Source organism: Coffea arabica, chromosome 3e (genome assembly GCF_036785885.1).
Source record: "Coffea arabica cultivar ET-39 chromosome 3e, Coffea Arabica ET-39 HiFi, whole genome shotgun sequence".
Taxonomy (NCBI): domain Eukaryota; kingdom Viridiplantae; phylum Streptophyta; class Magnoliopsida; order Gentianales; family Rubiaceae; genus Coffea; species Coffea arabica.
In genome coordinates this window covers 2318879-2335637 of record NC_092315.1, presented here as the reverse complement: position 1 = coordinate 2335637, position 16759 = coordinate 2318879, and the positions used below count along the sequence as shown (strand labels likewise).

The following is a 16759-nucleotide window of genomic DNA, read 5'->3' as shown; positions in this document are numbered from 1 at the left end:
TCTATTTATTTATATTTAAATTATTATAATTTTATAAAATCATCCGATTATGTCATTGTTTTTCTTTTCTTTTGATCTTGACATCAATATATTAACTAATGATCCCCTTTCGAGAGTATTTTAGCATTCAATTTACATGGAACATTTAAACGGTGAAAATTGTAACAAAATTTGTAATGTTTAATCAAACGGCCAAACTTGAATCAATTTCATATGAAATTTTATGTATGAATAGCAAAAATGATAAAATATATTTTGATTTCCAAAAATAAAATTTAAATTTAATTTTATTAGAATGTAATCAAGTCAAACTCCTATCCAATACAATGGAAAGGGAGTCCATTCCATTGTCTTGGTGCAAGATGACAATTATATCATAGGAACTCCTATCCATACATTATATCATAGGAAGCCGGATTATGACAAAAAGATGACAATTATTTCTTTCGAAGAAAATATTTAAGGGAAATGCTTGCAAGTTTTTTTGAGACGAAACTATTAGTGAAAAATAATCTGTACCATCCAAAATTAAACGTGATAGAAAAGCTTAGTTTTGATCACACATTTTCCTAAAAATAATTACTACGTACTAAGCAGTTAATAATAAGAAACCTATCCAATTACATTTGAACCGCAACGGATCTTCTGTTCCACATCCTGTGTCATCCCCAGTCCCATTTTTTATTATATTACTATTTCTCCTATATAAATACTATATGTTAGTTCTTTTTTGTTTCTTTAAGATCCAATAACTATTAATTGAATAAAAAATAACAACCGAACAATTTTGGAATAGAAGATCCGTTGCACATTTGAACAATGCTATCATATTACAAGAACCGGACATGGATCATACCCCACCACCACAAGTCAAATTTAGTTACAATGACTTAGCGCCATAATTGCAATTCGGACCACACAAATATTATGGTTGCATATAAATCAGAAATTATAATAACCGCCATTTTGTTTTGGGCTACAGCAAGCCGTAAACTGCAAAATATACACATTTTCATTGCCCAAACTCTTGTTTTCATACCATTTATCTCAGGTTTGTAATTCTCTTCCTTTATTCTTTTGGGCAAATCAATCATTAGTTTATGAAGTACGCATCAATACTGTTGGGATTTAGCTTCAACTTCCAGTACTAGGTAATAGGAAAAAAGGTGCATGCTCAATCACTATACAGTCCATCTTTCAAGTTAGATTCGGGCGGGCTAGGGAATGTTTTCTTTAAAAAACACTTTAGTTTTCTTTCGAGTCATGATGGATGATGCTTCAGCTGAATATGAACTAGTTAGAGTTGGTGTACAAGTTCGTGATTCGGGCTAAAGAATGTTTGTGTCAGGTGGTCTATTGGTACATTGTTATTATTGCTTGATTTTGATTTTTACAGGAAGCTAAGTAGTTAGTTGACATTGAAAATGTCTTCGACTGCAAAAGCTATGCTGATAAAGTCCATCACAGATGATGTTTACACAAGAAAACTGTTGAGAGGAAAGTATGCTGATCAGTTTGATCTTCTCAGAGCCACTCCAGCTCTTTCCGTTCATGTTAGCAGGTGGTCTCATGGTGGTGGCGGTGGTCGAGGTATCAAGGCAACTGGGCTGTCAAATTCAAAGAACAGGAGAAGAGAGCCTCCCCTCATTCGATCCCAAGCAATACTTACCCCTGTTTCGGACCATGCACCAACAACCAATAAGGTACCACCATAGGATGCACAAGTCGATCAAGACACTGTTTTTCAGTTTTGTGTTCCAAACTTGTATGGCAATATAATTTCATGTTGTGTTTATGAAAAATAAAAACATGCTTGATTCGCTGTTAAGAATATTTCAATTTAACAGCTTGTCTGCTTGGCCTCTATAAGAAGTGAATACCTGAAAATGGAGATAATGAGTATTAAGTGACAGCAACCGTACGGTGCTGTCCTTTCTTTCCAAATTGAATAAGATCTTAGTTAATTTAATGGCATGCAGAGTTCTCGAGAGACTTGAGCATATATATAAATCAGAAAAAAAAAAAGAAGTTACTTTTGCGAACTTTCATGCAGGAAAAAAGTGCATTTCCTAATATAAACCAATAACAGAGAATACGGTAATTCTTGAATTGGACAGAATATAACAAGGGCGCCTTGGTTAATCCGTCAAGGGCTGCAGTTTATCATGTGTGAACTGGTGAATAAGTCATGGCTTGGCCGAAGATATTACTGTAGTCGGTGCCTTCTGAACTTTTGTGCCCCTCGTTCAGGTTTGTCATATAGCGGCAAGAGATTGACATCTAGCATGGTAATACACGTGGCTAGTTCTCCCTCTCTCTCTCTCTGTGTCATCACAGGACTGTGAGTGTTTGCTTGAGAAATTGTATATATAAGACTAGTGTGTTCGAGGAAAAGCTAAACCGTTCTAGTTCGGAGTTCTGGTATTTCCCTTCTGCAAGCGACTTCTTGTCCATTAATCGGTGACACCATGAAGGTTAATGTTCTAGCCTAAGAATCATGCAATGTATAATGAAGACTTAGCAATTGTCTAGGAACTTCTTGTGTAAAAAGTGTTAAAAGTGTGAATTAAGTAAATTAGTGGTGTTTCTTCTCCAACTTTCTGATCTGACCCAATTTGCATTCTTCTTGGCACAGAGAGTATTTACTTTCGGCAAAGGTAGAAGTGAGGGCAACAAGGGCATGAAGTCTTTGGTAAGCTATTTAAATATTTCTTTTAGTTGCATGTTTCCTCCATTACCTTTTCCTTAAATTATGTGTTTACAAATGTAAACTATTATAAGAAGGCTTTATCACCTCCACCTTTAGAAATCAAGAAATCTGATTGCATGCAATTTGTTGCTTGTTTAGTTATGTTTGCCATGAATTTCGTTTGTTTTTATTGTAGTTGGGAGGAAAAGGTGCAAATCTTGCTGAAATGGCAAGTATTGGTTTATCTGTCCCGCCTGGACTGACGATATCAACAGAAGCATGCGAAGAATATCAGCAGAGTGGCAAGAAGCTGCCGCAAGGATTGTGGGAGGAAATATTGGAAGGTTTAGGCATCGTGGAGAAGGATATGGGAGCTTTTCTTGGGAACCCTTCCAAGCCACTCCTCCTCTCTGTTAGATCCGGTGCAGCGGTATGTTTTCGGGGGTCTTTTCATGCAAAAACACCTACTTCCATTTGCCTACTTTGCACTCTGTCACTGCATATCACATCTTTTTTAACCTGATTATTCCATTTAAGATTCTCACCAGTAAACATCCAAACCATGATGCTGTGCACTTCCACTTTTAAATGACTGATCAAGGTTTCGGCGTCTGTTTCAGATTTCGATGCCAGGCATGATGGATACAGTCCTAAACCTTGGACTAAATGATGAGGTTGTTGCTGGTTTGGCTGCAAAAAGTGGTGAGCGTTTTGCATATGACTCGTACAGAAGGTTCCTCGACATGTTTGGAAATGTTGTGAGTGTCCCACTCTTCGTAATTTAAAGGAAACATCTTTTAGTATCTAGAACTTGATTTGCATGGTCTTTGATAACAAGCTTGCAAGAAGTCATGGACTAACCTTTTCTGTGTTTTCTGTGCCTTCATAACAAAGATTAAGCACAATAGCTAGCGTTTTAACTTGTAAGGTGAGGAGGACTTTTCTCATCTTGCCTTTGCTTAATTGAAGGTGATGGACATTCCACATTCTCTATTTGAGGAAAAGCTGCAAAAGTTAAAGGATGAAAAGGGCATAATGCTGGACACTGACCTATCTGCCTCTGATCTCAAGGAGCTGGTAGAACAGTACAAGAGTGTCTACCTTGAGGCCAAGGGAGAAAAGTTTCCCACAGGTACCCATAAGACATTCAGCACCTGTGCATAAGATCCACTTTTGTATCTTTCTCTCTCAAGGATGTCTTTATCAAGAGGCGCTTCTTTTCTTTCTTTTGAAATTTGTCCATTTAAGTTTACAAGTGCTTTTGCTCATCTGCAGACCCAAAAATGCAGTTGGAATTGGCAGTCAAGGCAGTATTTAATTCATGGGACAGTCCTCGGGCTATTAAATATAGGAGCATTAATCAAATAACTGGTTTGAAGGGAACTGCAGTTAACATCCAAAGCATGGTTTTTGGAAACATGGGAAACACTTCTGGTACTGGTGTTCTCTTCACCAGGAACCCAGGCACCGGTGAGAAGAAGCTCTATGGGGAGTTTCTGATAAATGCTCAGGTCCTGAATTAGTACTGAATTTTTTGTTTTATTCCATAAAGCACTTGTGATTGATGGCTCCTATTAGTTCTTGTATCAACTGACTTAGAAATGGTTGTATATAGGGAGAGGATGTTGTAGCTGGCATTAGAACACCTGAGGACTTGGATACCATGAAGAATTGTATGCCTGAAGCTTACAAGGAACTTGTTGAGAATTGTGAAATTTTAGAAAGACATTACAAAGACATGATGGTAAACTTTACATTTTCTTCAAAAATGTAAATTTCCTTGGACCACATAAATGGTGACCTCTTATGTTTGACACAGTTGTTAACCTCTTATTTTTTTTACAGGATATTGAATTCACTGTTCAAGAAAATAGGCTATGGATGTTGCAATGTCGATCAGGAAAACGCACAGGCAAAGGTGCAATAAAGATTGCTGTGGACATGGTTAATGAACGGCTTGTTGACACTAGCACTGCAATCAAAATGGTGGAGCCACAGCATCTTGACCAACTTCTTCATCCACAGGTATATACATGTGTCAGTGAAGATTGCCTAGAATATTCTCAATGTATTAGGTAAAGTAAAGGTTTATATTAGCACCACTCGGTTGAAGAGATGATAGTTATATAGAGTTAAATGAAATCTTTAACTCCCAGTAACTCTAATGTATATTCTGTTCGGTATAGTTTGAGGATCCAAATGCTTACAAAGACAAAGTGATTGCAAAGGGCCTGCCTGCATCACCTGGAGCAGCAGTTGGGCAGATTGTCTTTAGTGCTGAGGATGCTGAAACATGGCACACGCAAGGAAAGTGTGTCATTTTGGTATGCTCATTTTCTTCATTTTTCTCCAACTAATAACCTGGCATCAGTTGGAGAGTGGAAGAAGTTCTGAGTTCATTATGCGTCAACTGTGATACTGATTTCTTGTTACTTTGGTGCATATGCTAAAGAAAAGACTTTTATGTGCTTAATTTGGTCTATAAAGAGTTTGATGCATGGAAAAGCACTTTTGAAAGATGATGTAGTTATTTGGTTTTTGCCAGAGTCAATTTTTTGATTTAATTTCTGGGTGGTGACCAGTTGGCTAAATTTTTATTTTGCAAGCATAAGGAGAATCTTCGGTTGTAACAAAAGAAGGGAAAAAAGTTTTTTCCCTGGACAAGTGCTGCATCCAGCTATATTTACCATAATTAGGCAAATGCTGCTAATTCAACTCATGTATCCACTGTTTACAGTTTTCAACTTTTTCATATGGCTGAAGGTGAGAACTGAAACCAGTCCCGAGGACGTTGGAGGAATGCATGCAGCAGCCGGAATCTTGACAGCTAGAGGTGGCATGACATCTCATGCAGCTGTTGTAGCTCGTGGCTGGGGAAAATGTTGTGTTTCAGGTTGTGGTGACATCCGCGTAAATGATGCTGAAAGGGTATACCTACAGACACTGAATCAGCATACCTGAGGTTTAACCAGTACAAAAGATACTTATTGTTTCATCAAAATGCAGGCTCTAGTTGTAGGAGGTAAAGTAATTAATGAAGGAGAATGGATTTCACTAAATGGTTCGACGGGTGAAGTGATATTGGGTAAACAACCACTGGCTCCACCTGCCATGACAGGTGATTTGGAGATCTTCATGTCATGGGCTGACAAAATAAGACGGATTAAGGTTAGATAGACATCCATGCCATAGAATGTAGACTTGGATGTCTGAATCAGTCAAATACTTTTAAAGCTGATAAATCTAGTTCGTTCATGTACTGTGCTAGGTGATGGCAAATGCAGATACACCTGATGATGCACTTACTGCAAGGAACAATGGTGCTGAAGGAATTGGTTTATGTCGAACAGAGCACATGGTAATTGATTTTGTCTATTCCTATTGTGGAATTCTCCTTAATTTGTCATCTTCATTTTACACAATCCTGCTTATCATCTTAGACATCTCCTGCTTATTTGCTTCTAAAAACTTGCATGAATTGGTAGTTTCAGAGTAAGGAACTAATTAAATACTTCATTTTTTGTGTTCCAGTTCTTTGCTTCTGATGAAAGAATAAAGGCCGTTAGGAAGATGATAATGGCAATTTCCCTGGAGCAGAGGAAGGAAGCCCTGGACTCGTTGTTGCCTTATCAACGATCTGATTTTGAGGGCATTTTCCGTGCTATGGATGGTATTCTTGTCTTTGGAAATTGATTATCTTGATTAGTCAAGCATTCAACAGGATGTCAAAATTTTATCACATGGAAGAAGTGAAGAATAGCAAAAAGATGACTAGCTACAGTAGATGCTTCACACTTCTTAGTTGTAAAATAGATGATTCTATACGTGCAGGTCTTCCTGTCACAATTCGGCTGCTAGACCCTCCACTTCATGAGTTTCTCCCAGAAGGCAACCTTGAAGAAATTGTTGGTCAACTAACTACAGATACAGGCATGTCAGAAGATGAAGTTTACTCGAGGATTGAGAAATTATCAGAAGTGAATCCAATGCTTGGATTTCGAGGATGCAGGTGTAGTTCTAAAAACTAAGCATCTTAAACTCAACGAAGAAAAACTTTTCAATACGATTGAGTAAACTAAAGAGAAATAGTAACAGATACTCTTTGCCCGAATAACTAGACAGATTTGCAATGAATACTTGGTTGACTATTGTGGTTATGAGCTCCTATATGCTGGCTTTCTGCTTTTCTTCCCGTAATATTTGAGCACAGTATGACACCAATATATGTATAAAAAATCATCTGTCCGACTTCAGTGCACGTTAGGCACTCGGCAGGTTAGCAGGAATGTTTACAGATACAACGATCGAGATCTCAGAAAATCCGATACGGTAATCTTGTTTTCTTATGACAGACTTGGAATATCGTATCCGGAGTTGACAGAAATGCAAGTGCGGGCAATTTTTGAGGCTGCAGTCTCTCTTAGAAATCAAGGCTTTACAGTACTCCCAGAAATTATGGTGCCCCTTGTTGGAACACCTGAGGCAAGTCTCGATGTTCTATTAGTTGTTTGCTTCAGCACTTGTTTCAATTATCTGAATGGAAATGGGAAGAAAAAGTTCTCCAATCCACTCTTCGCTCTCCTCCCACTCAGAAATATGGAAAAAGAGAACAGAAAATAGATTGTAGGATGCATTGGTTGAAAGTGTAACTTTGGCCTCATTCTTTGCAACCATGAACAGCACAAAGTCAAGCAGATTGACTATTGCTTTGGTTTTTCATTTCCAAGCTTTGATTAAAACTTTTAAGTGGCAGGAATTAGGCCATCAAGTAAGCTTAGTACGAAATGTTGCTGAAAAAGTCTTCTCAGAGATGGGTGCCTCACTGAGCTATAAGGTGGGAACCATGATAGAAATCCCAAGAGCTGCTCTTGTTGCAGATGAGGTATGTTGAAACACGTCATCATTATTTTCCCTTTGGGGAAGGCGTTTAAAATCATGAAGGAATGGTACCTCAAAATTTTTAAAAAGTGTAAAGATACCAATGAAAGGCTGCTTGGCTTTAAGAGGGATGTGAAGCGTACATCACTAAAAGTTACCTTCATACTCACGTTGCATGTCTGCAATGAAAATACAGATTGCTAAGGAAGCAGAATTCTTTTCCTTTGGGACAAATGACCTCACTCAAATGACATTTGGGTACAGTAGAGATGATGTTGGCAAGTTTCTCCCCATTTACTTGGCTAAAGGCATTCTACAAGCAGATCCATTTGAGGTTAGCTTACCAATTCAAGAGTTTTATATCTTAATACAGAAACAAAATTCTGAAAGCTACTTCCTTTACCTGAGGACATTTTCCCATCGCGACTAGGTACTTGATCAGAAGGGTGTCGGCCAACTCATCAAGATCGCTACAGAAAGAGGCCGTGCAGCGAGGCCGAGCTTGAAGGTGAGTATGATTTTGATCAACAATTAACCACGTTACAGTATATATAACAGGCATTGATATTAACTGTCATCTGGAAGAATGCATATCCATTAACAGCAGACCTACCTTTTCATCAGCTGTTAGAATTTTGTAGGTTTAGTCACTTTAACTTGAAGTCATCAGCTGTTAATAGACTGATGTTGGTAATCAATGTGTTTGACAAACAGGTCGGAATTTGTGGAGAACATGGAGGGGAACCTTCTTCTGTTGCCTTCTTTGCTGAGGCTGGACTTGACTATGTTTCATGCTCTCCATTCAGGTTGCACTTTTCACTTGATGATCTCTTTCTATAGCCTACTTCCAATGACATCAAAGCACTGGAGATGCTACCTTCTTACTGTGGCTAGCTTCATATTTCAGGGTCCCCATTGCAAGGCTAGCAGCAGCTCAAGTTGCAGTAGAATGAAAAGGAATTCTGGGCAAAAAAGCCCTTCTATTGTCTGTTCCATCGGGATAGTTGTGTATAAATAAGTATACATGTATAGTCGTTGCAGATGAACATTGAGATAAAAAGTCCATGTAATGTAGAAACAAATAAAAGGACAATATATTGGATGTTGCTGTGTATATAATAAATAGTTGATTGAAGCAAAGGAAATGTGTGAATATCTGTTATGTTTCTCATACTGAGGACCTGAGGCCTTCTCTGTCTGGTACCATACCACCATTTCTGTTTCGCTTTTTAGGCTTTTTACATCAAGATTAGGACATGATGAATCACGCTTTCTTCTTTATCAGAAAGCTCAAGTGTTTGAGATGAATCAAATGAGCCAGTTTAAGTATTTTTTTGAGATTAATTTGTTGAGTAATTAAAATCAAACTTGAAAAGAATTTGGCAAAATTTGTGAAGATTTCCCAATTAGATGTAAGTTTGACTCAACAAATGTAGAATTTCGCATATGTGCATAATTAAACAAACTCATCTATTAAGGCTCCGTTTGATTCCCAATTATTGGGTCATCTTCTAATCAAGCCAAAGATTGAACATAACTCTTAGTTTTTACCCTTTATTTTGAAAAAAATAATTTTTAGCTTTGAAAAAAAAAAAAAACTCGTCTGCTGCAGCTCGAACGACGTCGTATCCACCCAAAATAAAATGGACGAAATGAGCCGTTTCCGCTTCTCTGGGGTTCTAATCTAAACCCTGTAGTGGGGTTTAAATCCTTTGGGCTCTGATTTTTGTTGCAGAGAAGGCCCCTAAAACCCCGCCTCCGCCATCTCCTGCCGCCGCAGCTCGGCCTCACATGTGAAAGGTTAGATGGAGAATGAGAAGAGATACGAGAGCTATGTGTTAATACACAATATAGCAAAGAGGCACAACGTGGGAACGCTAGCCAGAAGCTGCACTGCTTTTGGAGTCTCAGAGCTGATTTTAGTGGGCCGCCGGGACTTCAACGCCTTTGGCAGCCATGGCTCCACCTCCCACCTCAATTTCCGTCATTTCAACTCTCTCTCCCTCGCCAAATCCTTCCTCAAGGTTCCCAATTTTACATCATCAGAAAGAAAACGAAAAAAAGAGGATGACAAGAAAGAACCCTCCTTTCTTGATTTGCATAAGCGCCTTTTGTGCTTTCTTGAAATATGGAAAGTTGGGTTCTTTTTTAGGATATTTTTGAAGATTGATTGACCGAGTGGTTTCTGTCAGTTATGCGTGCGTAATAGCAAAAAATGCCATCTTTGTGGATTTTTCTAAAAATTTGATGAGCTGGAAAATTTTTTTTAAAAGGATTTTATGTTGATTCATCAACTGGATTTTGTGAGTATTGGATGCATGATTAGAATGGATGGGATTTCCATCGATGCTTATACGAGTTTGATGAGCTGGGAATTTTGTATTGATATTGGTGGGTTTGATTTGTTTTGGTTTGTTTGATACCAGGAGAGGGATTGTGATATATGTGGGGTGGAGATTACGGACGATGCTGTGGCTGTGAATCAACATCCTTTCAAGAGAAGCACTGCTTTTCTTCTTGGTAATGAGGTAGTTTCCCTTTCTCATTTCTTGTATTTCACAAAGTAATATAGAGGGGAAAAAAAACTCTTTTTCCTGAAGTATGATAGGTTACTCGTCACCATTAGAGGTTAATGGCACTATCAATATCTGCCTTTATGTTTGGAACTCTTGAAATAATTAGTTAATCTTGTTCTTTTGACGACGTTTAAAATATGGGTTAACACAATCTCATTTTTTATTCTAACTTCCTCTAAAACTGACCAAAATAAGTTGCTTCAACATTGTTTTCCTTACATTGACATCTACTTGTGCACGTCAGCGAATGGGTTGAAGTTTAGTGATCTGAAGACTGATTTTTCTAAATTGTGCATTTGTCTTGTGAATGAGGAATTATTTTGAATTATTTGTGCCTAGATAGCATTAGATAATAGCATTGTAATGAGTCGATGACTTAAGTTTGCAGGGAACGGGGCTTTCTGCAAAAGAGTGTGAGATATGTGATTTCTTTGTTTACATTCCGCAATATGGGTGTGGCACAGCTTCTTTAAATGTTACTGTTGCAGCCTCTATTGTTCTACACCACTTTGGAGGTAATTCTGCTTACACTTTTGAACATACTATCTCATCAGCGCATTTATTGCTTTGTTCCATGCAAATTTGGTTTACTGAGCTAGAATCATGTTTGATGAAACAATAGTATGTAGACATACGTAAAACAAATCTGTATGTTACCTTTTCATGTTGTTTAAACCTTTGGCTTCAAGTTTAGAGCAGCATTTTGGGTGGTTATTGCAAAAATTTGGAAGACTGTAGAATTGAAGCTCTTTTTTTGTGTTCTCTTCTGGAATTAAAAGTTGGATAATAGTCAGTGCTAATACATGACAAACAGGTTTAATTGTTAAGCTGATCATATGTTTGATGTGATCTATTTGGAAGGAATTTAATAGTGAGTCTGCAGACGGTTTTGATAGGCAGACTGGACTTCTGGAAATTTTGTTGTAGGAATAGGGAAAGCTTCTTTTCACTTGAGTTGTCAATCCATTGAGAGGATATTGCATTTCTTCCTACACCTTAGTTTTCTATATACTTGATCCTTGGGGGCTTGGTTTGTGTGAGAGTCAAGATAGTTGCATGAAATCAAGGAAGTTCACACATTAGATATTCTGTTGCTTTGGTTTTACTGCCATAAAATTTTGCCCTTCATGGGGAAGGTCAGTGGAAATTCTAAAGCCAGATGGACTTTTTATAGCTTGAGTACAATATTGGAGGTTAACTTATCAATCTTTGCTACTTGGTTCCTAGGAGATAGGGAAAGGTAGTCAACCCCGTGCCAGGGGTGGGAGTTTGAGGTTAGTTAACTAAATTGCATATTTTGTTTCCTAAAATTTGAAAGTTAATTCAGGCTATTGAAGAATTAGTTAGAAGATTATATCACCCTATCTATTAAGCCTGAGCAGGTTTGGTGTAAAAAGAAAAAAAAAATGTCATTATTTGTTTTTCCAAATATACCCTTCCAGTATTTACTATCATCTACCCACATCTTATCTATCAAACTTCCCACTCCTACATAACTAGCATTACACTCTTCCCATGTTAGTCCTTCACTATTAACTAACCCACTAATCAATGTTACTTCAATGCATCACTTTCCATTTCTATTACTCTGTAATTATATTCCTTGCTTGAAATGCTGCAAGAATCAGCCTGACTGGAGGATTGCATTTATTTTCACTCTTCGTTACCAATACAATTTTTCTCTCATTATTTATTTTCCCTAAATATGCACACACATTGAGTGTGCCTCACCCTCTAGTTGTATTTATCCTGTCTTCGATCCTTTTCGTGGATGCACTCCACATGGGATGTCTAGTTCTAGACTGTTCCAACAGAACAGTACATTTTTTAGTGCAGCAGATGAAGTTGCGCTCCTTGTTAGCTTATGTATTCTGTGCTACTGAATTTGCAAACTATTACAATTTCTGATGGAACATATAGTTGCAGAAGTCTTTTTGGAGTTTACTTCACTCTTTTATGTTGGTAACCAAGTTCCTCGCATTCGGTTCTTTTCAGTTTGGGCAGGATTCTCTGAGAGAACCCGTGAAGGCAACAAGTTTGTTGTGGCTGAAAGACCAACAAAGCAGGAAAGGAAGAATTACTGTGCTGAAACAACAGAATCTATTGTTGAGGAGCGAAGACTTAAAAGAGAGAATACCTCGAATGGGTTTTTTGATGAGAGTGTGAAAGATGATTCATCATCTAATCTTCTGGATGGACTATTTGATTCTTAGAATTGGAAGAATATGTGACTATGCTTTCCCTGTGAAAATTGGCCTTATTAACTCCACAGGCAATATGAGTTTTTGGTCAAAGGCGTACTGTTATCTGCTGCTGCTGACGGGATCAAAAGAAAGGAATGGAAACTTTCTGGAAGGATTGTGCTTTAAAAGGCAAAACGAGTTACCTACTTAACCGTTTAGGATTGCAAAGGTGCATTGACCAACTCGCCGACAGTAGAGTAACCTGTATCTTGGCTTTTGTAAACATTACAATTTTATCCTGTATCAGAATAGCATTAGCTAGCAAGTTCTAATCTTCGATTCAAGGTTACAAACGCAATATTAACTGTGTTGTTTTGTCCAACGTTGCCTCATTTTCTGGATTTTGTTATTGAGTTCTTTAAACTATACTCTGTTATGTATGAAAGTGAGTGTCCATTTGTTGTGCCTGTGAGATGATTATTCTCTTGCTTAAACGAGAATATGTGATGCTTAGAATATTAGTGGTTAGGTTGTTAAGGTTCTTCTCAAAACAATTGATTAATGATTCACGCAACTGTTAACTAATATCCCTCTGAACTTCTTGAATGTGTCAAAAGCTTCTGAAGTCGACATCCTGCTTAATCTGAGGTTTGATTTAGCATGAGAATGGTGTCTTGTATTGATTGGTAAAAAGTCTTCCAGGAGCATCTTTTTTGGTTTATAAAACTGGTGCGTGATTGGCGTCTCTGCCGTGCTGGATAATTAGTTGGTACACCTCTTGACTGCTGTTGTAAGAATGACCACCACCCCTAACACCCTTTCTTTCCCTGTGTCAGTCTCTTCATGATTTAATACCTAACGTGATTTTTGGGTTTATATATCTTTTGCCCTTGTACGAAACCATTAGCTCCAAAAGTACTGCATATGAAGAGAGTTCCATCTTGTCATCATATGTGGTACCAAATTTGGATAATGTCCAGAGACTCGAAAGCTGGACACTAAGAACGCAAGTTTAATGATTCAATGACAAGCCAATTGCAAAAAAATTTCGCATGTTCCCTCGTGGATTTGGGGTCCCTTGCTGCAGTTGGGTTCCAATATTTTTCTCCACCATCTCTAGCTGCCTCTCTCCACATCCACACACACTTTTGACTTCTTGACAAATAGACTGAATAAAAGCAACACCAAGAAGTATCTCATGGAGGTTAGTAAAAGTGAGATAAGCTGCTGCACCAAATTATTTAGACTTAAAAGACTCGTTCTTAACAGTACTGATTGCTGAATAGTGATTTTGATGTTGTGCTGGTGCCCGGCAGTGCTGCATTTCTTTGGTCAACATATTCTTGATCAGTATTTGAGTCTACATTGACCTCCTCGGGGCTTACAGATAACACTTAAATGTGAATTGAGTGTTACATCACCCTAAATATTATAACCATGAAGACTCTTTGAAGAACTTTTTTCCTTTTTTCCTCCTATTATAATCTGATTCCATTGGCTGTAAAGAAAAAGTCTCTTTAACAGGTGGGAGTAGTTATAGTTTTGTTGTCATAACATAGAAGATCAACAATGTTGGCACCATTGTCGTCTGTCAGCCTCCACTCCAATTCTTGGAGTAGTTGGGATGTGCTTTGTCTCTATAGCCCCCTCCACAGTCCACTCCCTATGTCTATTGAGCATTGGCAGGTCCCTTAACACACATTTTCAACTGGGTTCACCAAATAAAAAGTGAACCCTTGAAAACTCCAATCAGATCATATATGCAATCTTAAAATTCATATGTTGGAGGACTCAATGCACACACTTCAATCAAGAGAGATTTCGGGGCTTGTATACAATAAGAAATTGTCTCGCATGTTGCGTATCCTAAGCAGGAGATTTCGACGCCTTTGCTCAAGGATAAGGTGGTTGCTCCGGAGGCGTCCGAGGCCTAAAGTGGTAATCAGGAGATTTGGGAAGCTGAACTCAAAAGGTCAGCTTAACAAAGAAGCAACAATCAAAAATTCTCCAAGTTACGTAAATGGACAAGTGAAAGTTGCTTTTACACAAAGGCCTATTCGAGTTGCAACTTTCAATGCAGCCTTGTTTTCACTTGCACCTGCTATTCCCAAGGCTGAAAAGTCGGTTGTTTTCATTCCTGGCGACGAAGAGTATCTGAAGAGTGAAACTCGGGTTAAGCCAGTGAGTGGTCGTCCAAAGAGCATACTCAAACAGTCTCCCCTGCACCCCACAATTGGTGATCCGGAGCTAACTTCCAGTCAGATCAAACTCACCAGATCAAAACCAAAAGTTTCGATAAATCTTCCTGAAAATGAGATATCACTGGCACAAAACAAGGTGCTTAGCTTTGAGGAAGATTCTTCGACCAATATAGTGTCTTTCTACACAAACAGCATAGCTCCAATGAGGTCTCCCATATGCTTTCCCCTTGGCATGGCTAACTGGATGAATGATGGAAGTAAGAGCATTTATGATGTGCTTAAAGAACTGGATGCTGATATCTTGGCTTTGCAAGATGTGAAAGCTGAGGAAGAGAAACAAATGACCCCTTTGTCTAATTTGGCTGAGGCCTTAGGTATGTACTATGTCTTTGCAGAAAGCTGGGCTCCTGAGTATGGGAATGCTATCATGTCAAAATGGCCAATTAAGAAGTGGAAAGTTCAGAGAATTTATGATGACAAGGACTTCAGGTGAGTAACTTTAATCTAGGAATTTATCTCTCTCCTCTTCATAGTTCACTTTTGTGTCCTAATAAACAAGAACCGGCATATTTGATATTACCGATGCTTGTAGCGATCCATTAATGATGATCAGAAATGACAGCTTCATCCTACTTCCCTGTCATCTCATTACCATTCATTATCGCTAGAAGCCTTGTGGGTTCTTTCCATCAGACAATAATGTTCTCTTCTCCAAAAGGGTCCTGAAATTTGACTTCAGAATACTGATATTCTTGATAGCCTAAGCAGTAGCAAATGCATAAGAATTAACAAACTCCAATTGTTTGTTTGTGCTGCTAATGGCAGGAATGTGCTCAAGGCTACAATTGATGTCCCATGGGTGGGGGACCTCAACTTTTATTGCACTCAACTTGACCATTTAGATGAGAATTGGAGGATGAAGCAAATCAATGCAATTATTCAGTCAAGTGATCATCCACACATTTTGGCTGGAGGCCTCAATTCTCTTGATGCATCAGATTACTCATCTGAAAGATGGACCAATATTGTGAAGGTAGCAATCTCTTTGTTTCTCCGCCTTTCGAAAAGATTTTTAAGCATTAATAGCAAACAAGAAGTCAGCTAATCAAATATTTTCTTGTAATTTTCAACATGACAGTATTACGAGGAGCTGGGAAAACCAACACCAAAAACTCAAGTGGTGAATTTCTTGAAGGAAAAAGAATACACAGATGCCAAGCACTTTCCAGGCGAATTTGAGCCAGTGGTCATCATTGCCAAAGGCCAAAGTACTAGACTCTATCTTTAATTTAATACACATTTCACCCCCTAAAAGGTCTCTCATGATCCAACACAATTGTTCTAAGTACTCCCTGTTTTCTTGAAACAGGTGTTCAGGGAACCTGCAAATATGGAACCCGTGTGGACTATATTATGGCCTCCCCTGACCTGCCATACAACTTTGTGCCTGGATCATACTCGGTCATTTCATCCAAAGGCACATCTGATCATCACATAGTCAAGGTTGATATTATGAAAGCAGCAAATACAGCTCAACATTTGGGTGGCAAAAGACACAAGAAACTAAAACAAAGAGTTGTAAAGATCACAAATTCTTGTACTTCAAGAGGATTTTGGCACTTATAGGAACATGAAAAATACAGGTTGCCCTTTGTGCAAAACTCCCCTAAAGTTGAGCCAAAGTGGTCTGCCTGCATTTTTTTTTTTGAAGTATTTAGAATTTGATCATTGGTAGAGAGATACTTATTTGAAGTATGTGTAAGCATATTTATCACCTTGTATAATACAATTAGTTATGCTTCAAAAGAAGGCTTTTATCACAAAGAAGAAACCAATTTATTGGTCTAAATCTTCATTTTATTTCCTCATAATGAAAGAAGAAAGATTATTCCTCTGTATCTTTGCAATCCAACCTAAAAAAGAAAAAACATTAATGTGTTCATAATGATTTGAAAAATGAGTAATCAATAGATTACCCGTTATATTTTTCGCAAACTCAACAACAATTTATTTTTGCTAGTTTAAAGCTGTATGACTAATTAATTACCTGCTTTACCACATTAGTTCGCTTGGTGATGGCCCATAACCGATTCAATGTCTTTTCTTTAGCACAGAGAGTCCAGTTATCCTTTGTGGGCTTCGGAGTGGACGTCCATATATGAGATTGTGCGATTGCAAATTGGCTAAAGAAGTGACTGTCTGCCGTTGGGTACCCAAAATACTGCTTCAGTT

The 16759-nt window shown here is 38.1% G+C and overlaps 3 protein-coding genes across 3 annotated transcripts; all 3 read left to right on the top strand.

The window, feature by feature from the left end:
• Positions 1–2336: 2336 nt before the first annotated feature.
• LOC113736904 (pyruvate, phosphate dikinase, chloroplastic) lies at positions 2337–8738 on the top strand. The gene is made up of 20 exons (XM_027264107.2): positions 2337–2474; positions 2636–2692; positions 2886–3119; positions 3310–3447; positions 3659–3821; positions 3965–4200; positions 4305–4433; positions 4535–4714; positions 4876–5013; positions 5453–5617; positions 5696–5857; positions 5958–6047; positions 6221–6359; positions 6521–6698; positions 7042–7171; positions 7443–7571; positions 7764–7901; positions 7998–8075; positions 8282–8373; positions 8475–8738. Exons 1-20 carry the CDS (start codon positions 2469–2471, stop codon positions 8518–8520), a joined length of 2628 nt encoding a protein of 875 aa, XP_027119908.1. The 5' UTR covers positions 2337–2468; the 3' UTR covers positions 8521–8738.
• Positions 8739–9234: 496 nt separating this feature from the next.
• LOC113736302 (uncharacterized) lies at positions 9235–12708 on the top strand. Its single transcript, XM_027263202.2, has 4 exons — positions 9235–9591; positions 9994–10095; positions 10532–10658; positions 12139–12708. The coding sequence occupies exons 1-4, from the start codon at positions 9373–9375 to the stop codon at positions 12354–12356; spliced, it is 666 nt and encodes a 221-aa protein (XP_027119003.1). The 5' UTR covers positions 9235–9372; the 3' UTR covers positions 12357–12708.
• A 1214-nt stretch (positions 12709–13922) lies between these two features.
• Positions 13923–16376, top strand: LOC113736939 (uncharacterized). Its single transcript, XM_027264161.2, has 4 exons — positions 13923–15016; positions 15353–15560; positions 15666–15795; positions 15897–16376. Exons 1-4 carry the CDS (start codon positions 14106–14108, stop codon positions 16151–16153), a joined length of 1506 nt encoding a protein of 501 aa, XP_027119962.1. The 5' UTR covers positions 13923–14105; the 3' UTR covers positions 16154–16376.
• The last annotated feature ends 383 nt before the right edge of the window (positions 16377–16759 follow it).